The sequence below is a fragment of the Balaenoptera musculus genome, chromosome 3 (genome assembly GCF_009873245.2).
Source record: "Balaenoptera musculus isolate JJ_BM4_2016_0621 chromosome 3, mBalMus1.pri.v3, whole genome shotgun sequence".
Taxonomy (NCBI): domain Eukaryota; kingdom Metazoa; phylum Chordata; class Mammalia; order Artiodactyla; family Balaenopteridae; genus Balaenoptera; species Balaenoptera musculus.
In genome coordinates this window covers 145,874,178-145,895,829 of record NC_045787.1, presented here as the reverse complement: position 1 = coordinate 145,895,829, position 21,652 = coordinate 145,874,178, and the positions used below count along the sequence as shown (strand labels likewise).

The 21,652-nt window shown below is 38.7% G+C and overlaps 1 protein-coding gene and 1 pseudogene across 1 annotated transcript in view; one reads left to right on the top strand and one right to left on the bottom strand.

The window, feature by feature from the left end:
* The window catches only part of UBTD2 (ubiquitin domain containing 2), a 64,097-nt gene that overhangs the window by 37,486 nt on the left and 4,959 nt on the right, over positions 1–21,652 (top strand). The window contains exon 2 of the mRNA XM_036846332.1: positions 8,781–9,017. Within this exon, the coding sequence (XP_036702227.1) occupies positions 8,781–9,017 (237 nt within the window). The remainder of the gene's footprint in view (positions 1–8,780; positions 9,018–21,652) is intronic.
* Positions 9,912–9,969, bottom strand: LOC118893748 (annotated as a pseudogene).

Genomic DNA, 21,652 nt, shown 5'->3' with positions numbered 1-21,652 from the left:
AATTTCTCCTTAGCAGTTCACAATATTTTGGGGTGATCCTCTGACACCCTGTGTATCCTGTTACCCATGATGCTTTAGTATATTTATTGATAATCCTTACCTGAATCAGTTATGGGGTTCTAAAGAATGATTCTTTTAAATATGTCATTCTTTTCTTTGTTTATTACCAGCATTTGTCAGTAAGAAAGAGCCTTTCTTCTCTTATTTTTCCCTTTTATTTATTTAAAAAAATTTTTATTTATTTAATTTTATTTATTTTTGGCTGCATTGGGTCTTCGTTGCTGCACGCAGGCTTTCTCTAGTTGTGGTGAGCGGGGGCTACTCTTCGTTGCGGTGCACGGGCTTCTCGTTGGGTGGCTTCTCCTGTTGCAGAGTATGGGCTCTAGGCACGCGGGCTTCAGTAGTTGTGGCACGCGGGCTTCAGTAGTTGTGGCACGCGGGCTCAGTAGTTGTGGCTCGTGGGCTCTAGGGCGCAGACTCAGTAGCTGTGGTGCATGGGCTTAGTTGCTCTGCAGCATGGGGGATCTTCCTGGACCAGGGCTCAAACCCACGTCCCCTGCATTAGCGGGCAGATTCTTAACCACTGTGCCACCAGGGAAGCCCTATTTTTCCCTTTTAGTATTAGTAGTGATTTATGAATTTTTATTTATTCAGTATTTTAAAGTCCATTTCAGTCATTATTTTTGATGCTGCAAAATTGATGCAGACATCTCCTTCAAACTGACTCCTTTGTGCCTTTGAAGTGATCTCATTAATATTAGTCTTTTGAGCACTTTCTTGCTTTCTTGGCACAACCAGATGTTCCAGCCTTGCTTTGAATTTTCCCAGCTCTAATTTTAGAAATAGCCGTTTCTCTGAATAGCCCTAGGACCTTTTCAGTGGGGAAAGGTGTTTAAAACTAAGATCTGGGAGCTAGGTATGCTCAGTGCTACTGGGTTGTTGTTCTTTCTAAGCCCTTTTAGTCAACAGAGCTATAAAATACTTTTTATCATTAGATTACAAGTTCCTATTGCTATTTCCAATTCAAAAAAATCTGTTTTCCTGTCTTTTTATTTTATATTTTATATTTAATTTTTTCTTCCCTTTCATAAAAAAATCTTTGTTTCTATTGATGTTAATGTAGTTCCTTACTTGCTTTATCCTACAGTAAACATCAAATGTTTTAGAATTATAGTAATTAGTATTGTACATGAATTCTTAGTATTTTAACATACAGAGTAAAGTTTAAGATATCTTTGTAGTATGTTTTTTCTTCCTTAGAATTTATCCCACTAAAGATGTATAGTCAGAGTATCATGTTCAAAATTAACTTGAAATCATTATTTTTTAATTTGTATAGTAATTTTTTTTAACCATATAGTACTGCATCTCAGTCATACTTTTTTTTTTTTTTTAACTTTTGGGTTTATTTATTTATTTATTTATTTATTTATTTGTGGCTGTGTTGGGTCTTCGTCTCTGTGCGAGGGCTTTCTCCAGCTGCAGCAAGTGGGGGCCACTCTTCATCGCGGTGCACGGGCCTCTCACTATCGCGGCCTCTCCCGTTGCGGAGCACAGGCTCCAGACGCGCAGGCTCAGCAATTGTGGCTCACGGGCCTAGTTGCTCCGCGGCACGTGGGATCCTCCCAGACCAGGGCTCCAACCCGCGTCTCCCGCACCGGCAGGCAGACTCTCAACCACTGTGCCACCAGGGAAGCCCTGTATAGTAATTTTAACACTTGGTATACAGTTAGGTTGATTTCTTTCTTTTAATTAATTAATTATTTGTTTATTTTTGTGTGTGTTGGGTCTTTGTTGCTGCGCGCAGGCTTTCTCTGGTTGCAGCAAGAGGGGGGGCCACTCTTCAATGAGGTGCACGGGCTTCTCACTGCGGTGACTTCTCTTTGTTGTGGAGCACGGGCTCTAGGCGCACGGGCTTCAGTAGTTGTGGCTCGCAGGCTCTAGAGCGCAGGCTCAGTAGTTGTGGTGCACAGGCTTAGTTGCTCCACGGCATGTGGGATCTTACTGGACCAGGTATCGCACCCGTGTCCCTTGCATTGCCAGGCGGATTCTTAACCATTGCGCCACCAGGGAAGTCCCACGTATGTATTTTAGTATCAACTCATCTAGCGTGAGAAAAAAGTTTTGAAAAAATTATTTTCACTGGAATCATGTTAAATGTAGGTGTTAACTTTAGAAGGATTGACATTTTTATAATGTCGAAGTCCAAGTACAAGAGATGTCTTCATTTTGTTCAAGTCTACTTTTGCATCTTTCAGGGGTTTTAAAAAAGTTTTCCTGAGTTGTTGCATTCCAAGTATTATATCTTTTATGTTTCTATGATATTTATTTATTTATTTTTGGCTGTGTTGGGTCTTTGTTTCTGTGCGAGGGCTTTCTCTAGTTGCGGTGAGCGGGGGCCACTCTTCATCGCGGTGCGCGGGCCTCTCACTGTCGCGGCCTCTTTTGTTGTGGAGCACAGGCTCCAGACACGCAGGCTCAGTAGTTGTGGCTCACGGGCCTAGTTGCTCCGCGGCATGTGGGATCTTCCCAGACCAGGGCTCGTACCCGTGTCCCCTGCATTGGCAGGCAGATTCTCAACCACTGCGCCACCAGGGAAGTCCCTATGTTTCTATTATAAACAGGACCTTTTCATCCATTGCATCTTCTCGCTGGGTAGTTTATGTATATAAGAAGGCCTACATTTTATATCCTGTTACTATGTTAATTTCTTTTATCATTTCATTTTAGCACTGATTTTCTTGTATTTTCCAGTCATGCCATCATATCATTTGCAGTTAGAGATGGTTTTCTTCCTTTCTGGTTCTTACACTTCTAATTGTTTTGTTCTGTCTGCTTGTGCTGGCTAGTACTTTCAACACAGTGTTAGATAGTAGTGGAAATTGTGGGCATCCTTGATTTGTGTGTGCTTCCCTCCCCCAAACTGCCCATAAATTGAGAGAAGAAAAGGCCCCTGCATTCCAAAGAATGTAATGCTGGATAAAGCCATTCCCCACCTCCCTACCCCCCAGTAGAATGAACCATCTGAAAATTTAATGTATTACTTAAAAGGTACAGTGTGCTGGTGTTAGGTGACCATATTCTTAGTCCCAATTTTATGTAATGTTGCCCTTTTTAATAAAGTTGTTTTGTGTGTGTGATTTAATTGTATGTTTTTGTAACATTTCTAATAAGGCTCATCCATTAAAAAAGTCTTTGAAACATTATGTTGCAGTTAGGCTTTCCTGTTGCCTGTTTGTGTGCTCAGACCATTGGTAAGTAGACTTATACTCTGAGAAACAGGGCCAGGAAGTCGATATGAGGTCATTATGTTGATTTTTTTTCCCCCTCAATAAAGGTAGCTCAAACAACATTAGAAATTATTATATATGCCTTTAAAATTATGCTCTAGTTGCTTAAGTTTTATAAACTTTAGGGTAGAAGTATAATCAAAGTTCTCATTTCTATTTATTATAAAATTGTAGCATTAAAAAATGATGTATCTAAGTTACTTAAGTAAGTATGCATACATGTGATCTTTAGTGCCTAATGTGGTATAGATGCTGAGTACTTTGTTAAGTTGAAGCTGACAGGCCAGAAAACTGCATTACCTCTTTCCTTATACGATTCTTCTTCGGTGAGCATATCTCCAAAGAAATGAATTAGGTGGTAAATTGGATGGAGTTGGGGAGCTGGTGCTGCTTGGTTAGTTTTTCCTTTGTCCTACCAGAGACATTCCATTGGTCATAATGAAGCCCGTGAAAGATGGATGAGTGATACTAGAAAAACAGCTCAACACATGCTTTATTTTGAGTGAACCTTCATAATTGATTTGGTTTGTACAAGAAAACACACTTCTCAGCTCTGGTAAGACATGGAGTGCTATAATGGAAAGAGAGCTCTGGCCTTTGAATCTAGTCATCTGGGTTCTGGTCTTGGCTCTTTTTGACCTTGAGCAAGTCATTTATCCTCGTTAGGTCTTCTGTCAAATAGTAAGGTTGCTCATACCATCTAAGGTCTCTTCCACCTCTAAATTCTCAGACAGTAGAGCAGATATGGGTTTGGTATTGACTGTTGGCATGTTGATGCTCGTATTTTAGGCATTTTAAGCCCCATATCCCTGTTTTTATTTTGGCAGTTAGTTGCCTTAGGGAATATATGTGTGCATATGTGTATATATAGTGTATTCTAAATTTACGTGAGAATAAAATATTTTACAACTATCCTTTTAGGCTAGCACAATCTGTTACAGAAGGGTTCTGTAGGATCTATTCTTAACTATTGAAGTGACAGAAAAATTTCCCTTTCATTTTCACGATGTTAAGACTCTAATCAATCTAAAATAGGTGCATTATCCCAGTCCTATACTGTGTTTCTTTAAAGTCTTCAGAATTCTTCTGAACAGCATTTTTCCCTTTGATTGTGATCTTTTTAAATATTCAGTTTTTTTCCCCTGAATGTTGTGTTAGGAAAACTCTTGGAGTTTTCAGTTTGTTAAAGCTATTATTTCTTGAGTCATATCTCGATATCTACAGTACCTGTGCATTAACGGCCTCTCCTTCCTTCATTTGAAGAGTCCCAATATTAAATCAGTTTTCAGAAGAGGAACCAAAAGCAGGAAAACAATTACAAACATACTTCACTTTGGAGATCATTGTTTTTTACCAATAAAATGTCAAAATGAGTTGCAAAATGCATTCAGTTGTGGAGTAAAAATATTTAAGATTGTGTTTCTTATCAATATTTAGCCCTGAGAAGCAAATCTTTCTTGGGGTTTTTACATGTTAGATCTATTTATTTGTCACATTTTTGGGAAGAAATGTTGAAAGGTTACAAGGAAAGAGAAGATAAGGAGTAGATGAATGTGATCAAGAGGCTTCTGAGAGGGTGAGTTTTTGGCAAAGTTTTGAAAGTAAATGTGTATTGATAGGGAAAAAAGGGTGTTTTCTGAAATAACTTAGATTTTTAAAAAAAAATTAATTGCTTTATTAATCTTTTGTTTCTTGTATGTTAAACCATGGAATTAAACTTAGTATGGTTGGATGCCTATAATTTAAAGATTTAGAAACAAATTTGGGGAATAAGAACTGTTTCCTGTCTTTCTTTTTTTGGCCACACCACGTGGCGTGTGGGATCTTAGTTCCTAGACCAGGGTTCAAACCCACGCCCCCTGCATTGGAAGGGTGGCATCGTAACCACTGGACCACCAGGGAAGTCCCTGTTTCCTGTCTTTAAATTTATTGTTAGAGCATAGTAGTTAGTTCCAGATAGTATGATTGATACTGAACATCTCTCTCTTGGTATCAGGAGTCAGAAGATGTGTGAAACGGATAAATCCGAAAGTGTCAGAGCATAAAATGTAATCCAATTGAGTATATACATTTTATGACTTATTTCATAATAATTGAAAATGATTGAGTTGGCGCAGACATAGCTACTTACCTGCTAGGCCGATTTCTGTGTTATAAGTATTTTAGAAATTCAGGTTTGTGATATCACCTAAAATCAAAGCACAGATTTGGTGAGCAAATTCCTAAAAAATGTACACTGATAAATTCATAGGAAGTACATGATAATCATAGAACAGTTCTTTTTTAAGTTAAGGAAGGTACTTTGTTTTATGGTCTCAGAATGTCAGGTTCTGTTCAGAAATCATGGAAAGAAAAAAGACTTAGTCTGTATATTTTTGCAAAAATGTTTGAAGATTTAAAAATTCATATATACTTCCAAAGTTATTTTTATTTAACAAGCACTTATTTGTAGTTTTATTATATATCTATCATTATTGTAAGTGCTATACAGTGTTAATTTATTAAATCCTCATAACAACCCTAAATGTTTTCATGAATATAAATATTTCAGGATGATAGTTTTGCTAAATTTTCATTTTCTTCCCCAGTTAGTTTATTTAACAAAAGTAACTTAGACAATAAACCACATTTAGTTTAACATGAAACTTTTAACCTCATATTTTGTAGTGAAAATTCTGTACTGCTCAGTGGTTTCACTAAAATAATATTTTATGTTGCAAAGATTTACGTATTTTTAAAAAATATTTATTTATTTATTTGGTTGTGCTGGGTTTTAGCTGCGGCACATGGGCTCCTTAGTTGTGGCACGCATGTGGGATCTAGTTCCCTGACCAGGGCTCGAACCCGGGCTCCCTGCATTGGGAGCACGGAGTCCTATCCAATGTGCCGCCAGGGAAGTCCCAAGACTTAAGTATTCTTATAGTGGACATTTGATAGGCAGATATTCTCCATTACATATGTTTGTGATATAGGGAAAGCAGAGACCTAGGCGGAAGTAAAAGTAAGCTTTACTTAGATGTCACAAGCATTCATTTTGTCTTATTTACTTTTACACAAAGTAATTACTTTGGAACTGTTGGCAGCATACAGATTTGAAAATGCATTTAGAGTAATGATTATCCCTAAGCAGCATAATGTATCATCTGTACTTTTTTTTTTTTTTTAATTTATTTATTTAGTTTTGGCTGCGTTGGGTCTTCATTGCTGCGTGTGGGCTTTCTCTAGTTGTGGCGAGCGGGGGCTACTCTTCGTTGTGGTGCACGGGCTTCTCATTGCAGTGGCTTCTCTTGTTGCGGAGCACGGGCTCTAGGCGCACGGGCTTCAGTAGTTGTGGCACGCGGGCTCAGTAGTTGTGACTCGCGGGCTCTAGAGCGCAGGCTCAGCAGTTGTGGCGCACAGGCTTAGTTGCTCCGCAGCACTTGGGATCTTCCCAGACCAGGGCTCGAACCCGTGTCCCCTGCATTGGCAGGCGGATTCTTAAGCACTGTGCCACCAGGGAAGTCCCATCTATACTTTTTATTTGACTTTATTCTTATGCCTTCTGCAGATGGGGGGAGATAAAATAAAGCTGTCATATTTGTAAGGAAGGTGCTTTTACTTTTTCCAAAGTATTTTCTACCTTTACTGTGAGCTAGTTTTTCTGTTGGGTTCTTCTCTTTGAGGGCCTTTCAGTTTCCTTTGCTTAAGTACCGCGATCGTGGAGGTTTTGTTGTTGCCTTTACCTTTGCGTTGCGATTCTTCCACAATGGCAGAATTATATGAACTTTCTCTCTCATACATTTAATACATATGACATTAGACAATTCTCTGGAACTATTCAAGTAGACATGAAATTTTATTCAAATAGGTATTTTATGTGAGTATTGAATTAGATACCTATTCAAATAGGTATACACTTGTGATGTCTTATCTTCCACTCCCTACTCAGTAAACTAATAGTGAATGTTGTCTTTAAACTGTTTCTGACTCATCTAAAGGTTAATGTAGCAGAAAATAAAATTTACCTTTAATTTTACCTTGTTGGTGGAATCAGTAGGGGGTGGAATATGATTATCTGACATATTCTGAACACCTTTGGGTGTTCTGAAGGTGAGGGGATGAGACCTGATGTGCTGCCTTGAAATAAGGTGGCCAGATTGGGTGAAGAGAGCATGGTTTACTCCAAGTGTCAAACCAGATACACTTTGCAGCATGAATTGGTCCCATCATCTTGAAATATAGCCTGGTATAGGATGTAGAGATTGCCTAGGGGCTAGAGTTATTTTGTTTTATTTCTGTTATGAGTAACCCAAATTTCATCTGGCCCTGGGCCAGTGAGGGAGTGGTTGATTTCAGGGATTCTTTAGAACCATTTTGAGAGTAATTTCTTTTAAATTAGTATTCTTCCTGCAATTAAATATAGAACATTGAATTTTGACATACACCCTCTCCCTCCTACCCACTCTGTCATTTATTTCACACCCACTCTTACCCAACACTCTATGGAGCTTCAGTTTTCTTTTTACCTGTTCTTCCATCTGTTTAACAATTTCTTATCTATGGCTCTGTGTAAGATAAGAATGTCTCTGTATGTCAGTATGAGATCAGTGATCATATGCCAGGTAAGTATCTGGGTGCAAAGAAGCTGCCTCAGACTCGTTATAGCACTACTTCTACATTCTCTAAGGAGCCATGCTGCCACTTAGAGCAAAAAAGGAGTGGACTCTTACCCTCTTTTTTCTTCTCCTCTTGGATTAAAACTAGAGTAGGGTGTTGTAGTTCTTCTCCTTGTGTTTGGGCACTTCTCCTTTGGCCCAGTATCAAGGATCGCCTGTTCCAATCCTGGTCCCTCCAAAGAGTAGAGCACTACCTCTCTCCCTCATCCCTTTCTAAATTAGCTCCTATATTTGAGTTTCAGAGAAAGATATTCACAGTTCTTAGACTCATGTCCAGAACAGGGTGCTAGAGGAAGCTTTTCTATGATCAGGTTTCCTTGTGGATCTGGTGGTTTGGCTGTTATTCCTTTGGATACCACAAAGTAGTCTTTTCCCTCTTTGAGATTTCTCAGTTCCTGCTTTCCGGCTTCATATGTTCAAGGGTCCTGAGATTCAAGGACCCTTGAACATATGCCATTTGGTTTCTCCTAGTGTCTCACCTCTCTTTTATGCTATCCTTTGACTCTTTTTAAATTCTGCCACTGCTGTCTGATGGAACACTTACTAGGATTTTTCTCGGTAATTTAAAAAATTCTCCTTTGGAGAAGGCAGACTGAATGGAAAAGAGCTACTAACTTGTCACTGGAAGATTTGGGTAGAGCCACCTAATGTCTCCATTTGCTCTTGTAGATCTAAAATAAAATAGGTTAGGGGAATTCAGAACACAAGAGTTAGCTAGTGGACCAACTTCCAGCTATAATTTTGATGAAAGAACCAAAGAAGAATGACCAGATAGCTATTAAAACATCTTTTATAAATTTTGGTTTTGATGTCAGCCTTTTATTTTTCTTCTCAGTCGCTTTAGGTCGTAACCAGCCTTTGAAAAAGGAGAAACCCAAATGGAAAAGCGATTATCCCATGACAGATGGACAACTGCGCAGCAAGAGAGATGAATTTTGGGATACTGCACCAGCTTTTGAAGGCCGTAAAGAGATTTGGGATGCCTTGAAGGCTGCAGCACATGCTTTTGAAAGCAACGATCATGAACTGGCGCAGGCAATCATTGATGGTGCGAACATAACGTTACCACATGGTAGGTTTGGTTGTTGTCAAGGACAAAGCGGGACATCATCAGCTCCTTTCTAATGGCACGAAACCAAATGGGAAGAGTTCATTTTCCTGCTATGCATTATTCAATTCTATTTTTTTTTTTTTTTTAATGTAGCAAAGAGGAACATTCCTCTTTACTTCTTGTATATCTTTTAGCTGGAGATAGGTTTACTCTGTGTGTGTGTGTGTTTGTGTGTGTGTGTGTGTGTATTTTTTAATATCAAGAAAGAGAACACTTGATAAACCTGTATTTTCTAACCTCCGTCTAATCTAGTTCTCCATCAAGGCCTCCCCCTGCCCCAGTCTTCTAGAGATTCTAGTACACTGGTTTCCTGCTAGCACTAGAGAAGTAGTCTCAAATTTAGATCTCAGAAGCCATGGAGACTCAGTGGACACACCTTTAGTCATTATCCTTTCTCATTAAGCCTGTTTTTAACATAATGAGCAAACCTAAACTTTGAAGTGAGTCTCACGTATTCTTAAGGACAGTTTTCTATGACTGTATCCCTGAGCTTTATTAGAAACCTCTCTCCTTTGCTTAGGAATGTGACTCTAAGGACCACCATAAGCTTTGAATGTTTCCAGGGACACATGTATGCTGGACGCATGCATATCCTCATGTTTAGTCTCCTTGATTAGAAACAGAAAAGTTTCATGCTATACTAAGACTTAGATGTTAATTTTACAGTATATTCTTCTGTTGATTACTATATTTATAAATTGACTTTTCAGTTTTTCAAGTTAATATTTTTCTAAGTTGTCTCTTTAGGCCCGATATAATCCTGTATTTCGTTGCATAGTTTACTATTTATTATTATACTTTCATTGTTTTGTTTGGAGTATCTTCCTTTTTTTTTCTTTTCTTCTTTCCTTTCTTTTTCCCCCCACGGGAATTTTTAGTAAAAGGCGAAAGATTCATATGATCTGAAGAGAAACATGAGTATCGATCAGTATCTTACTTTGTCTACAGTTTCAGAGGAACAGTGCTTTTCACTGTTTAATCATCTGCTTTGACTCTTTGTCAAATAAAAGATATTTAACTTAGTATCCTTCCCAGTTTTCCAAATCTCCATTAGTTTTCTGAATTAATTGTGCTTCCAAGAAACTTTTAAAAATATATATTCCATAGCTGTCCTGTTCTTTATTAATAAAACCTTATTAGGATGGGCTTGGGTTAATAACATTGAGCACCCACTATATATAGATCACTTTTTCTACGGAGGTGTAAAAATGATCTGTCCTACATTTGAAAAATGTATAATAGAATGCAGTTTTAGTATGACTCTTTAGTCCCATTTTCATGGATAGTCTCTGAATTCTTTACCTCTTACATGACTGGAGAGGACATCACCTTGTTCCATTACCTTTCTTAGTTCTATAATTTGTCTTCAAATACTACCTGTATATAATATAAGGGGAAGGGCCTTCCTTTACAGTTAGTTTTATCATCCATCTCTTTTTACTGCTTACATCCTATATTTTAAAAGCAGAATAGATTGGTATCTGTACAGGCCCGCGAGTGGGATGGGGGTGGCGTTTATCTGCGATTGTCTTTATTTAGGAACCCAAGGCCCAGAACCTTGGAACTTTGACTTCCTTACTTTGTACCTGTCATAGTTACCTATGGGAAAATCGAATTTTGTTCTGTACATTATGGCCTTGTTTACAAGTTCATGGAGGCATAACAGCTCTGTTACATTTAAGGTAGGGACCTACGCATATCCTATTAGAAATGGGCTCAGATCTCTAAAAACTCAAGTCCCTCATTTCTGCTTATCTGTGTGAACAGCAAAGTAATGATCCTGGCAGCCCCACCAACCAACAGACTGGGGAGAATTATTCTTGGAAATTTGAGAATATTGGATGAGCCTCTACTTGTCCCCTCTATGTTTAAGGAATATTTTCTGCTTTAGCATGAAAGAATCAAATTGACTTTCCTCAAGCTTTCCTCTTTGAAAGCTCTGTAATAACTTTGTGTGTATTAATATTATTGTCATTGGTACCCTTGATTGATTTCCCTTGTTCATACCTGAAACTTATCAATAATGTTTCTTGGGTGGACTTTTGAATTATATTTCGTCAGGTACTCTAACTCACCATCAGTTTATAACTTAGCTATTTAGTTACATGTTTTTACCTAGACCTCAGTGGTATTGGTGAAATCCCTTCCATCTTTTAGGTGTAATTACGTAATTGAAATTTTACTTTGGACACATTTTGTTGTGTTAAACCCTAAACATCCCAAAGTACTTCATATTTTGAGTTTAAAATATTGCATAGGCTTTAGCTCTTGTTTAGCTCAGGCATTGGTATCAGATCTAGCCTTACTTCTTGCCTCTAGTGTATTACTTACAGCTATGTGCCTTTGGGCAAATTGCTTCTTTTCTGTAAGCTTCAGTTCTCTCATCTGTAAAATATGGATTGTAAGTACCTACCTTGTAGGGTGGTTGTATTGATTAAATGTGATTATAAGACATGTAAATTGCTTACCATAGTCCAGAAAATACTTAGTAAATAGTAGTGCTGATGATTGTATCTTTTTTTTTTAATTTTATATATTTTTTTATACAGCAGGTTCTCATTAGTTATCCATTTTATACATATTAGTGTACACATGTCAATCCTAATCTCCCAATTCATCCCACCACCACCACCGCCCACCTGCCACTTTCCCCCCTTGGTGTCCATACGTCTGTTCATCTACATCTGTGTCTCAGTTTCTGCCCTGTAAACCGGTTCATCTGTACCATTTTTCTAGGTTCCACATATATGCGTAATATACGATATTTGTTTTTCTCTTTCTGACTTATTTCACTCTGTATGACAGTCTCTAGATCCATCCATGTCTCTACAAATGACCCAATTTCGTTCCTTTTTATGGCTGAGTAATATTCCATTGTATATATGTACCACATCTTCTTTATCCATTCGTCTGTCGATGGGCATTTAGGTTGCTTCCATGACCTGGCTATGGTAAATAGTGCTGCAATGAACATTGGGGTGCATGTGTCTTTTTGAATTATGGTTTTCTCTGGGTATATGCCCAGTAGTGGGATTGCTGGGTCATATGGTAATTCTGTTTTTAGTTTTTTAAGGAACCTCCATACTGTTCTCCATAGTGGCTGTATCAATTTACATTCCCACCAACAGTGCAAGAGGGTTCCCTTTTCAACACACCCTCTCCAGCATTTGTTGTTTGTAGATTTTCTGATGATGCCCATTCTGACCGGTGTGAGGGTCCTTTCTCTCTCTCTTCTCCTTCTGGGACCCGTATAATGCGAATGTTGTTATGTTTAATGTTGTCCCAGAGGTCTCTTAGGCTGTCTTCATTTCTTTTCATTCTTTTTTCTTTATTCTGTTCCACAGCAGTGAATTCCACCATTCTGTCTTCCAGGTCACTTATCCGTTTTTCTGCCTCAGTTATTCTGCTATTGATTCCTTCTAGTGTATTTTTCATTTCAGTTATTGTATTGTTCATCTCTGTTTGTTTGTTCTTTAATTCTTCTAGGTCTTTGCTAAACATTTCTTGCATCTTCTCTATCTTTGCCTCCATTCTTTTTCCGAGATCCTGGATCATCTTCACTATCATTATTCTGAATTCTTTTTCTGGAAGGTTGCCTGTCTCTACTTCATTTAATTGTTTTTCTGGGGTTTTATCTTGTTCCTTCATCTGGTACATAGCCCTCTGTCTTTTCATCTCGTCTTTCTTTCTGTGAATGTGGTTTTAGTTCCACAGGCTGCAGGATTTTAGTTCTTCTTGCTTCTGCTGTCTACCCTCTCGATGATTGTATTTCTTGAACTCTGACATTAACAAGTAAATTCCTTGCACCTAAATCTTAAATTATAGATTTCAATCATTTTCTGGGTGTATTGTCTACTGGTAACATCTTTCTTTGGCTTTTAGGATACCCTTCTTTTGGGCATATGCCTAATGGAATTTTGAGGTTATGTTGATTCAATAGCAACAATAGTGGCAGATTTATTTATTTTAAAATTTTATTTTATTTATTTATTTTTGACTGCATTGGGTCTTTGTTGCTGTGTGCGGCCTTTCTCTAGTTGCGGTGAGCGGGCTTCTCATTGTGGTGGCTTCTCTTGTTGCAGAGCATGGGCTGTAGGCGCCCAGGCTTCAGCAGTTGTGGCTCGCGGGCTCTACAGCACAAGTTCAGTAGTTGTGGTGCATGGGCTTAGCTGCTCCGTGGCATGTGGGATCTTCCCTGACCAAGGCTCAAACCCGTGCCCCCTGCATTGGCAGGCAGATTCTTAACCACTGTGCCACCAGGGAAGCCCAGTAGTAGATTTATTAATTAGATACCTAGCAGTGAGGAGGACATTGTTAGTTTAGCATCATCTCACACCTGATCCATGCCCATCCCCTTCATCTCCATCTATCAGTATTACCCATAAGGTTACTGAACTAATCATAGACTGACAGCCTGAAGAGATCCTAGGATATACACTCCTTTCTAAGTTTTCTTCCAAAAATCTCCTTTTTTGTTTTCATCTCATCCTCTCTTCTCTTCCCATAATCTTTTTGTTATCTCAACCTTATTCATATTATCTTCCCAGTATAAATATTATAAAAAGTTCTTTAAAGCTTGAAAACCATATGAAAATGTCTTTGTAAATGTTGTTTGTATCTGTGTTGTCTGTTATTTTAGATTGTATGCTCGAAGTAAGCAAGGATTATGCCCTTTTTGATTTAAATTGTATTTAGTGTCAGTGTTTTATGCATAAAAATTATGTATTTGTCAATGGCCTTTTTTCTTGTGATTATAGTTACCTTTTCTGTTGTTTCAAGGAAACAACAAAAAACCCTTTTCCCCATATTTTCTCTTTCTTTTCTTTCTCTTATAGTGGTTCCCTTGATAATTAATGTGTTTCATCTTAATTCCAGTCAGCAGGTCATATTTATTATATTCCTGCCTTGTCCAAGCACAAAATAATTCTGTGCTCTTTAATTATCTTCCTCTATTAATATCTGTGAGAAGTCTTTAGTTTGTTATTCTCAAATGGCAGTAGGGATTTTTAAGAGGGAAGTTGGTGTCATAACTACCTGGGGATTTTACATATGAACATATATTTTCACTTTGGAAATTATGACTCAGGTAGAGGATGATATGGACATGTGTAATAGTGTACTATTGTGGAAAAAGCTCCCTCAGTGATTCTAATGTCTGCTACTTCTTTTCCACAGCCTCCCCATCCTAGAAGAGCTTTATTTTTCTTTATTTACACAGCATTTTTTACTCATGGTCTTAAATTTCTTAAAGAGCTTATTTCCTTTTTCTAATTGAGTGCTATTTTGTCACTACCTAAAATTCCTAAAAACATTCCTAAATACAGTGTTTTGCCTGTGAAACCAGATTATAGATTAAGTGGCTTGCCCAAATTAGCATAAACAGGGTGAAAAGAAGGTGGTTTTTATTTTCATTTTTCACAGAGTCTGGTTCATAGTGGCTATTCAGATATTTTCGGTGAGAGCTCGTTCAGAAACAGTATCTGTTTATCTGGTAAAGAGGAGGATTTAATGCTTTTTTAAAATTATTATTCAGAAGATTTAAAAAGATTTTTAAAATTGCCTACTCCTTTCCCTACCTTCCAATTTTCTAGAAAGGTTGTTGTTTATTTCTTTAGCATCTACAATTAATGTGTTTTCCATCTCCCTGCAATTCACATGTAAAAGCTCCCTTCTTAATCTTCCCTGTATAGGAGGAGTAGCTGCTCACTATTACCCAAACACTTACTTTTCTCATATTTAAAGTCTTAACTCCAAGTTTATTCTTACTTCTCATGGCTAAACGTTACCAGTCATTCAGTTGGACTTTTGAAGGCCATTTTCTTTTGTCCTTTCTCATTCTTCAGGATATGGGAGGTAGAAAATAGTAATTCTTGAAAAAACTTTATTTTTTAGTCACCTTCAAAATCCAGGTGGGAAAGGAGTTGCCCAGAATTTTTTTTTTCTTTTTCCTGATCTTTCTTATCTCAGAATATATCAAATGTGAATAAATTAAATTATGTATAATGCAGTTTAAGTTGTTTAAAACTAAGGCACTTATAAATAGCGTAGATAGAGCATTTCTGTGTATAGGAAGCCAACATGATGAAAAGAACTCCTGGTCTGAGAATCAGAAATAATAAAATACTATCAATTCATGTTTTGAGTTGATGTTATTTAATTCTCATGCCTGTGATAATCACCTACAACAGTCCCCATTTTAAACAGATGAGAAAACTGAAGCACAAGGAAGTTAGATTATTTTTCCAAGGTAAAAGTCATGAAATTGGGTTTTGAACTCAAGTCCTAGATCTAACGGTAACTAAAGCAACTAAGTTACAAGGTCAAGTCATTTCATCTGTGTTTTCTGTAAAGTTACTAGACGAGTAATTTTCAATGTTAATTCCGTGTGTATCATTTTAGGTCTCTCCCACACTATATAGAATACTTTATTTGTTTTTTTATAAATTTATTTATTTTATTTGTTTATCTTTGGCTACATTGGGTCTTCGCTGCTGCTTGCAGGCTATCTCTAGTTGCGGTGAGCCGGTGCTACTCTTCGTTGCGGTGTGCGTGCTTCTCATTGTGGTGGCTTCTCTTGTTGCGGAGCACGGGCTCTAGGCGCACGGGCTTCAGCAGTTGTGGCTTGCAGGCTCTAGAGCATAGGCTCAGTAGTTGTGGTGCATGGGCTTAGTTGCTCCATGGCATGTGGGATCTTCCCGGACCAGGGCTCGAACCCGTGTCCCCTGCATTGGCAGGCGGATTCTTAACCACTGTGCCACCAGGGAAGTCCCTAGAATACTTTAAAATGATATACTTCTATTAATACAAAAGAGAAACAAGTGGATTCTCTCAGACATGGACAGATAGGAAATGCATATGTGTAGGCCTTGTTTCTCTTTCCTTTAAGTGTGTTAGACGCCCATTAAGAAGCAAGCCATGGGGCTTCCCTGGTGGCGCAGTGGTTAAGAATCTGCCTGCCAATGGAGGGGACACGGCTTCGAGCCCTGGTCCGGGAAGATCCCACATGCCACGGAGCAACTAAGCCCGTGCGCCACAACTACTGAGCCTGCGCTCTAGAGCCCGCGAGCCACAACTCCTGAAGCCCGGGCGCCTAGAGCCTGTGCTCTGCAACAAGAGAAGCCACCGCAAGAAGCCCGTGCACCGAGACAAAGAGTAGCCCCCGCTTACCACAACTAGAGAAAGCCCGCGCACAACAACGAAGACCCAATGCAGCCAAAAATAAATAAATAAATAAAATAAATTTTTTTTTTTAAAAAAAGCAAGCCATGAATTCTGATTCCTTTAAAGGTCCCTATAAGAATTTGTCATTTAATAAACTTAATTCATGAACATAAAGCTTAAGAACGAAAGCATGAAAATTGTACATACATGAGAGACAGAGGATTTTTATCAGACTTGTGTTTAGAAATGAAATGGGGCCTTAATAAAGGATCTGATGACTGACTAATCATAAATTAAATGTTATATCCTTTTCCTCTCTCTATCCTCAACGAAACAAAAATGATTTGGAGTTACACAGTGTAGCTTTATCCACTCCTCGGCTGCTGTCACCCTTTTTCTTCAGGTAGAGCAACAAAGCGCCTAAAATAGCTGAGGTGGGAGTTTGTTCCTGAGTCAGTAGGCTTGTCTCTGAAGAAGACCTCCTTTCTTTGCCATTCTGGGTGGTGGGGGTGGATGGAAAGCAGGGTTTCTGATGTGGTCCCAGGAAGTGTACTGCACCGACTTCCACTTCTGTAAAGCCAGGTCAGCTAAATAAACCAGTGCCCAAGTGCTGCTGGTCTGTTCCTCTGTTCATTTTAAAGAGTTGGAATTAAAGATCAGTGTCCCGTTAGAAATGTGACCAAATGTTACACAAGCTGTTAATCATGGTCTAACCATAGTAAGACTTTGGTAATACATCCAAACTAAGCCACTTTTCACCTGTGCTTGCTAGAAGAGATGATAGACTTGGTACTTCTGAATCCCAGTCTTAATAGCTAATTTGGTGGGATGAGACAACTGAACCTGCTTCTCCTAAAGCCTGACTATCAGACATAAGCTTAATATAATTCCCAGCAAAGTGTTTGCATGAGAGAGCCTGTAATTTGTTAGTCCTGAAAGACGGCTCATAATACCTGGATGAAGGGTCATTTCGATGGCCCTTTTGACATTATTGTGAGGTTTGTAAAGGACCCCATGAAGCATAAAGCAGTGGACTCAAACATTATGAAACTTTGATCCTTTGTGATATTGCTATTGGTGAGCTTTCCTCCATAAGTCTGGTTCTGAGATTTAAAACTCGTATGAGAAGGGAACTGACATTACTGAGTGTTTTCAATGGATTTATTATATGTACTAGTCAATTTTGCATGTGTTTTATTATTTAATCCTTACAACTACTTTGTGAGGTAGATAGTATAGTCCTTGAGGAAACAGACTGAATATGTCCAAGATTAGGATTCAAATTAAAATTTGGGTGCGATGGCTCCAAAGCCACTGTTCCTTCTATCAGATTTACTGCTTCTCCAGTCTTCTGTTCCTCTGTCAGGCTCAACAGTGGGCTGCCTGAATCATAGGTCTAACCCACTGTTTCTTTCCTTCCCATTCTTTCTGTTATTTCAGTGTTCTTTTCCTATTTAGCTGTGTCCAACTCACTTATGTGTTTAGGTCTTCTGTTGTCTTAGGAAGTCATGTTTTATGAAGAGTTCATGCCTTCTGGATCAGTTAGAAAAGTGAAGTCGAGAATAAAGACGTCCTTTCTCATCCTTGGAAGAAACCCCCAATGTGACAAAAGCCTTGAAGTTCTAGGATATTGCTTTCCTAATTTCTTAATTAATTTTGGGAGGACCGTTTTCTATATCAGATTGCTAGTATGTTTTAAATATTAAATGTTTTCAACTCTGTTGAGGTATATTGAAGAACACTAAACAGCACATACTTAAAGTGTACAGTTTGGTCAGCTTTGACATGTAAACACCCATGAAACCATCACTACAATCAAGGTAACATTTTAATATCCTCAAAAGTTTCCTTACATAAAAATTGATTTTTAACTTTTGCAGATTTGTTCATGTAACTCTGCAAGTCTCACGTGGTAAAAATTTTAAGACTGAGCTGCAATCTTGCAGGAGTGAACATAGAGGGAAAACCAGTGAGGCCTTTGAATGCTTAAAAAGACGTCTTTCTTTTTAACCTGAAAGACTACTTGAGAAAGAATAAAGTGTTAGACGTTCTGGCATTTAGTAAAGCTATTTTTATTATTTGGTATATAATTTAGTCTTATCTTTATAAGTTTCTTCTGAAATATTTTGAAGCCTAATTAAAAACAGCCATAGAAAAGAGTTGACCAAGAAAAATAGAACATCTGGGCCAGTCATCTAGATAGAAGATAAATAAAAACAACTTCAAAAAATTATGTATGAAATCAGAACAGAAGGTAGTCTTGGCAGCTTTCTTCCTACCCTGGGGAGCTTTCAGGGCTTCCTGACCTGGGGAAGCAGTGGCCTGGCAATCATTTATCCTGGTGGCCATCTGTCTCTGCTAGGACTTGAGTGAGGCCTATAATGGGTTTTTGAGGAGAAGGGGAAAAAAAGACAAGTGTACTTAGGTGAACAATCAAAGCAAGCCTGGCTAGAACGTCTTTAGAACTAGTGAAGAATTATTAGATGAACTGCACTGCCAGTGGCCAGTGGGTGATGATTAAAAACGTTTTGTAAATTGCAAATGCAAACGTAGCTAGGAGTGATTTTTGGAAACGTAAAAAAATCCTTATGTTTTCAACTTTTAGAGTGGTTCCTTCCCTTCTGTGTTTAAATACAGTGTTTCTTTAAGCAAAACTCTGTCTTCTAACCATGCCCTGTTTTTTACACATTGCTCTTAAATATCATAGGTGAGACAGTGATAGTAATAGGTCCGTTTTGTCACTACATGTGGTGGCTTCGCAGCACTGAAACTTCTTAGTCACTACTTTCTTTTGCCTCATCTTCCAGATCCTTCTTTGACCTGTCACTAACATCACTGGCAAACGTATTGTTGGGCTGCGTTTGGAGTGTTGGTTTCTTGCTCCTTGTGATTCACATTTGGTTCTTCATCCCTCTTGTATTTGTCCTCTGCCTTTTTCCAAGCACATTTCCTCCTCCCCTTAACAATATCATTAACCTGGGAGTCTTGTAGAGCTGTCACAAGCCCTATAGCCTTATCCCTATGTTACACATTTACTTCTTCAGGAATCAGATTATTTTACTGTGTTACTTAACTATCTCTGACCCTGGGCAAGCTACCTCTCTCTTTTTCAATTTTCCCATTTGTAAAATGAGTATGATAGACTTACTTTAGAGGGCTGTTGTGAGGATTAAGTGTTAATGTATGCAAAGTGCTTAGACAGAGCTAGTAAGCCCTCTTAAGTGTTTGCTTTTATGTTTAAACTAACACATTCGAGATTATTACTCTACAAACTGCTTTTACCCTTTTCCCAATATGCTTCTTCAGTTACCTTCAGATAACTCAATTGAAGTATCTCCCTGAACCTGAAGCAGTTAAGAATCCAAGCAGAGGGCTTCCCTGGTGGCACAGTGGTTGAGAATCCGCCTGCCAGTGCAGGGGACATGGGTTCGATCCCTGGTCCAGGAAGATCCCACATGCCGCAGACAGCTAAGTCCGTGTGTCACAACTACTGAGCCAGCACTCTAGAGCCTGCAAGCCACAACTACTGAGCCCGTGTGCCACAACTACTGAAGCCCGCACACCTAGAGCCTGTGCTCTGCAACAAGAGAAGCCACCGCAATGAGAATCCTGCGCACCGCAACGAAGAGTAGCCTCCGCTCGCCACAACTAGAGAAAGCCCGCGCGCAGCAACGAAGACCCAACGCAACCAAAAATAAATACATAAATAAATAAATTAAAAAGAAAGAATCCAAGTAGAGAATCTTGTAACCCTAAATTCTCTGTCACTCTCATTTCCTGGTTAGGTGATTCACCTTTCATAACCTATCATTAGGTCTCGCCCCTTACTACCAGTTCTCTCAGATCCATTTCTTTCCACTGTTAGTCAGCCAGTCATTTTAGCAGGGCCCCCTGATTCCAGTCAGTCACTCTCCCTTCATGCAAATAATAAAATAATCTTTAGGCTTTGTCTTCTTCACTAGCATAACCCTAGCACCTGAAACATTGCTTGGCATATAGTAGGCACTCAATATTTGTTGGATGAATGACTCATGGACCTATATTAGCCACATGTACCTATACTAGCCTCCTCTAGAAATTTCCTAGAGTATTAAGTCTAAACTCCTGAACCCTCCTATCAGGTTTTCACTATTGTTCTCTGTTTAGTAATTTCACACCATCGATTGTGTATTCCACCTCAGCAGAGCCACTTGTTATTCCCTAGTTATCTTGTACTAATTCTTTTTTTAAAAAAATATTTATTTATTTGGTTGCACTGGGTCTTAGTTGCGGCAAGTGGGCTCCTTAGTTGTGGCTCGAGGGCTCCTCAGTTGTGGCATGCGAACTCTTAGTTGCAGCATGTGGGATCTAGTTCCCTGGCCAGGGATTGAACCCGGGCCCCCTGCATTGGGAGTGTGGAGTCTCAACCACTGTACCACCAGCGAAGTCCCTCTTGTACTAATTCTTGTTTCCATATCATTCGTATTTCTTGGGATGCCCTACATTTGTATTCTGTCATGCCCAGAACACACTATTTCTACAGAATTTTTCCTTCTTGGCTCTGCCAACTCTAGTCACATTTCTATTGTGTGATATCTCAGCTCCTATGTTTGATTTTCAGTGTATCAATTTGTATTTAAATCTTTGGTGGGTATGCTGTGTCTGCTCACCTTGATTATAAGCTCCTGGGGGTCAAGGACAGTCTTGGCTCTCTTGTAACCTTCTCTACTTAGTGCCAGTGACATATCCTACAGACTTCCAGGTGTTTAGTAAGTGTTCATGTAGCAACTCTGGAACGCAAGAATTGTTTTCTAGTGATCTTTATTAAGTCCTAAAGAGATTGTGTGATAGAGACCACTATTAGCAGAGCAGTTTTGTCTTTAATAAAGAGATATGGGGCCATAAAGTGGTGGAGGATTTAGCAGTATATTATTCAAAAGAGTTTGAGCCTGCAGAGGAGTCATTTTGCTCTGAATAGGTAATTTTGGGGTAATATTCAGCTCTGGGCTATATTGATTATCTTTATTGATACTTTATGATCCCAGATATTAAATTTGGGGAGAGGGTAACCCATAAAACTGCAGCCTAAAAATGTAATTAAATAATATTTGACTTCATGGCCTGAATTCTTCCCCTATTTAGTTTTTCGTTTAATCTAAAACTAGAGCATATTTATAACTCAGATTACAGTATAATTTGACGGGTAGGAGTGAGGAAAGGAATAAACCAGAAAACTTCATGTTAAATAAATTGCAAGTTATCTTTCCCCAAAATATTGGAATATGGGAGCTTCTAAGCAACAGAGTCTGGATAGCTGATTTCCAGCCTCATGGATGGGAGGCTGCCTGAGCTAGAATAAGAAGGTATGCCATCTTCAGCTGTACCTCTTCAATGGAGTTTTTATTCTCACCCATTTGAGTCTGAAAACTGAACCCCTGACTTGCTGGGCTGAAGGG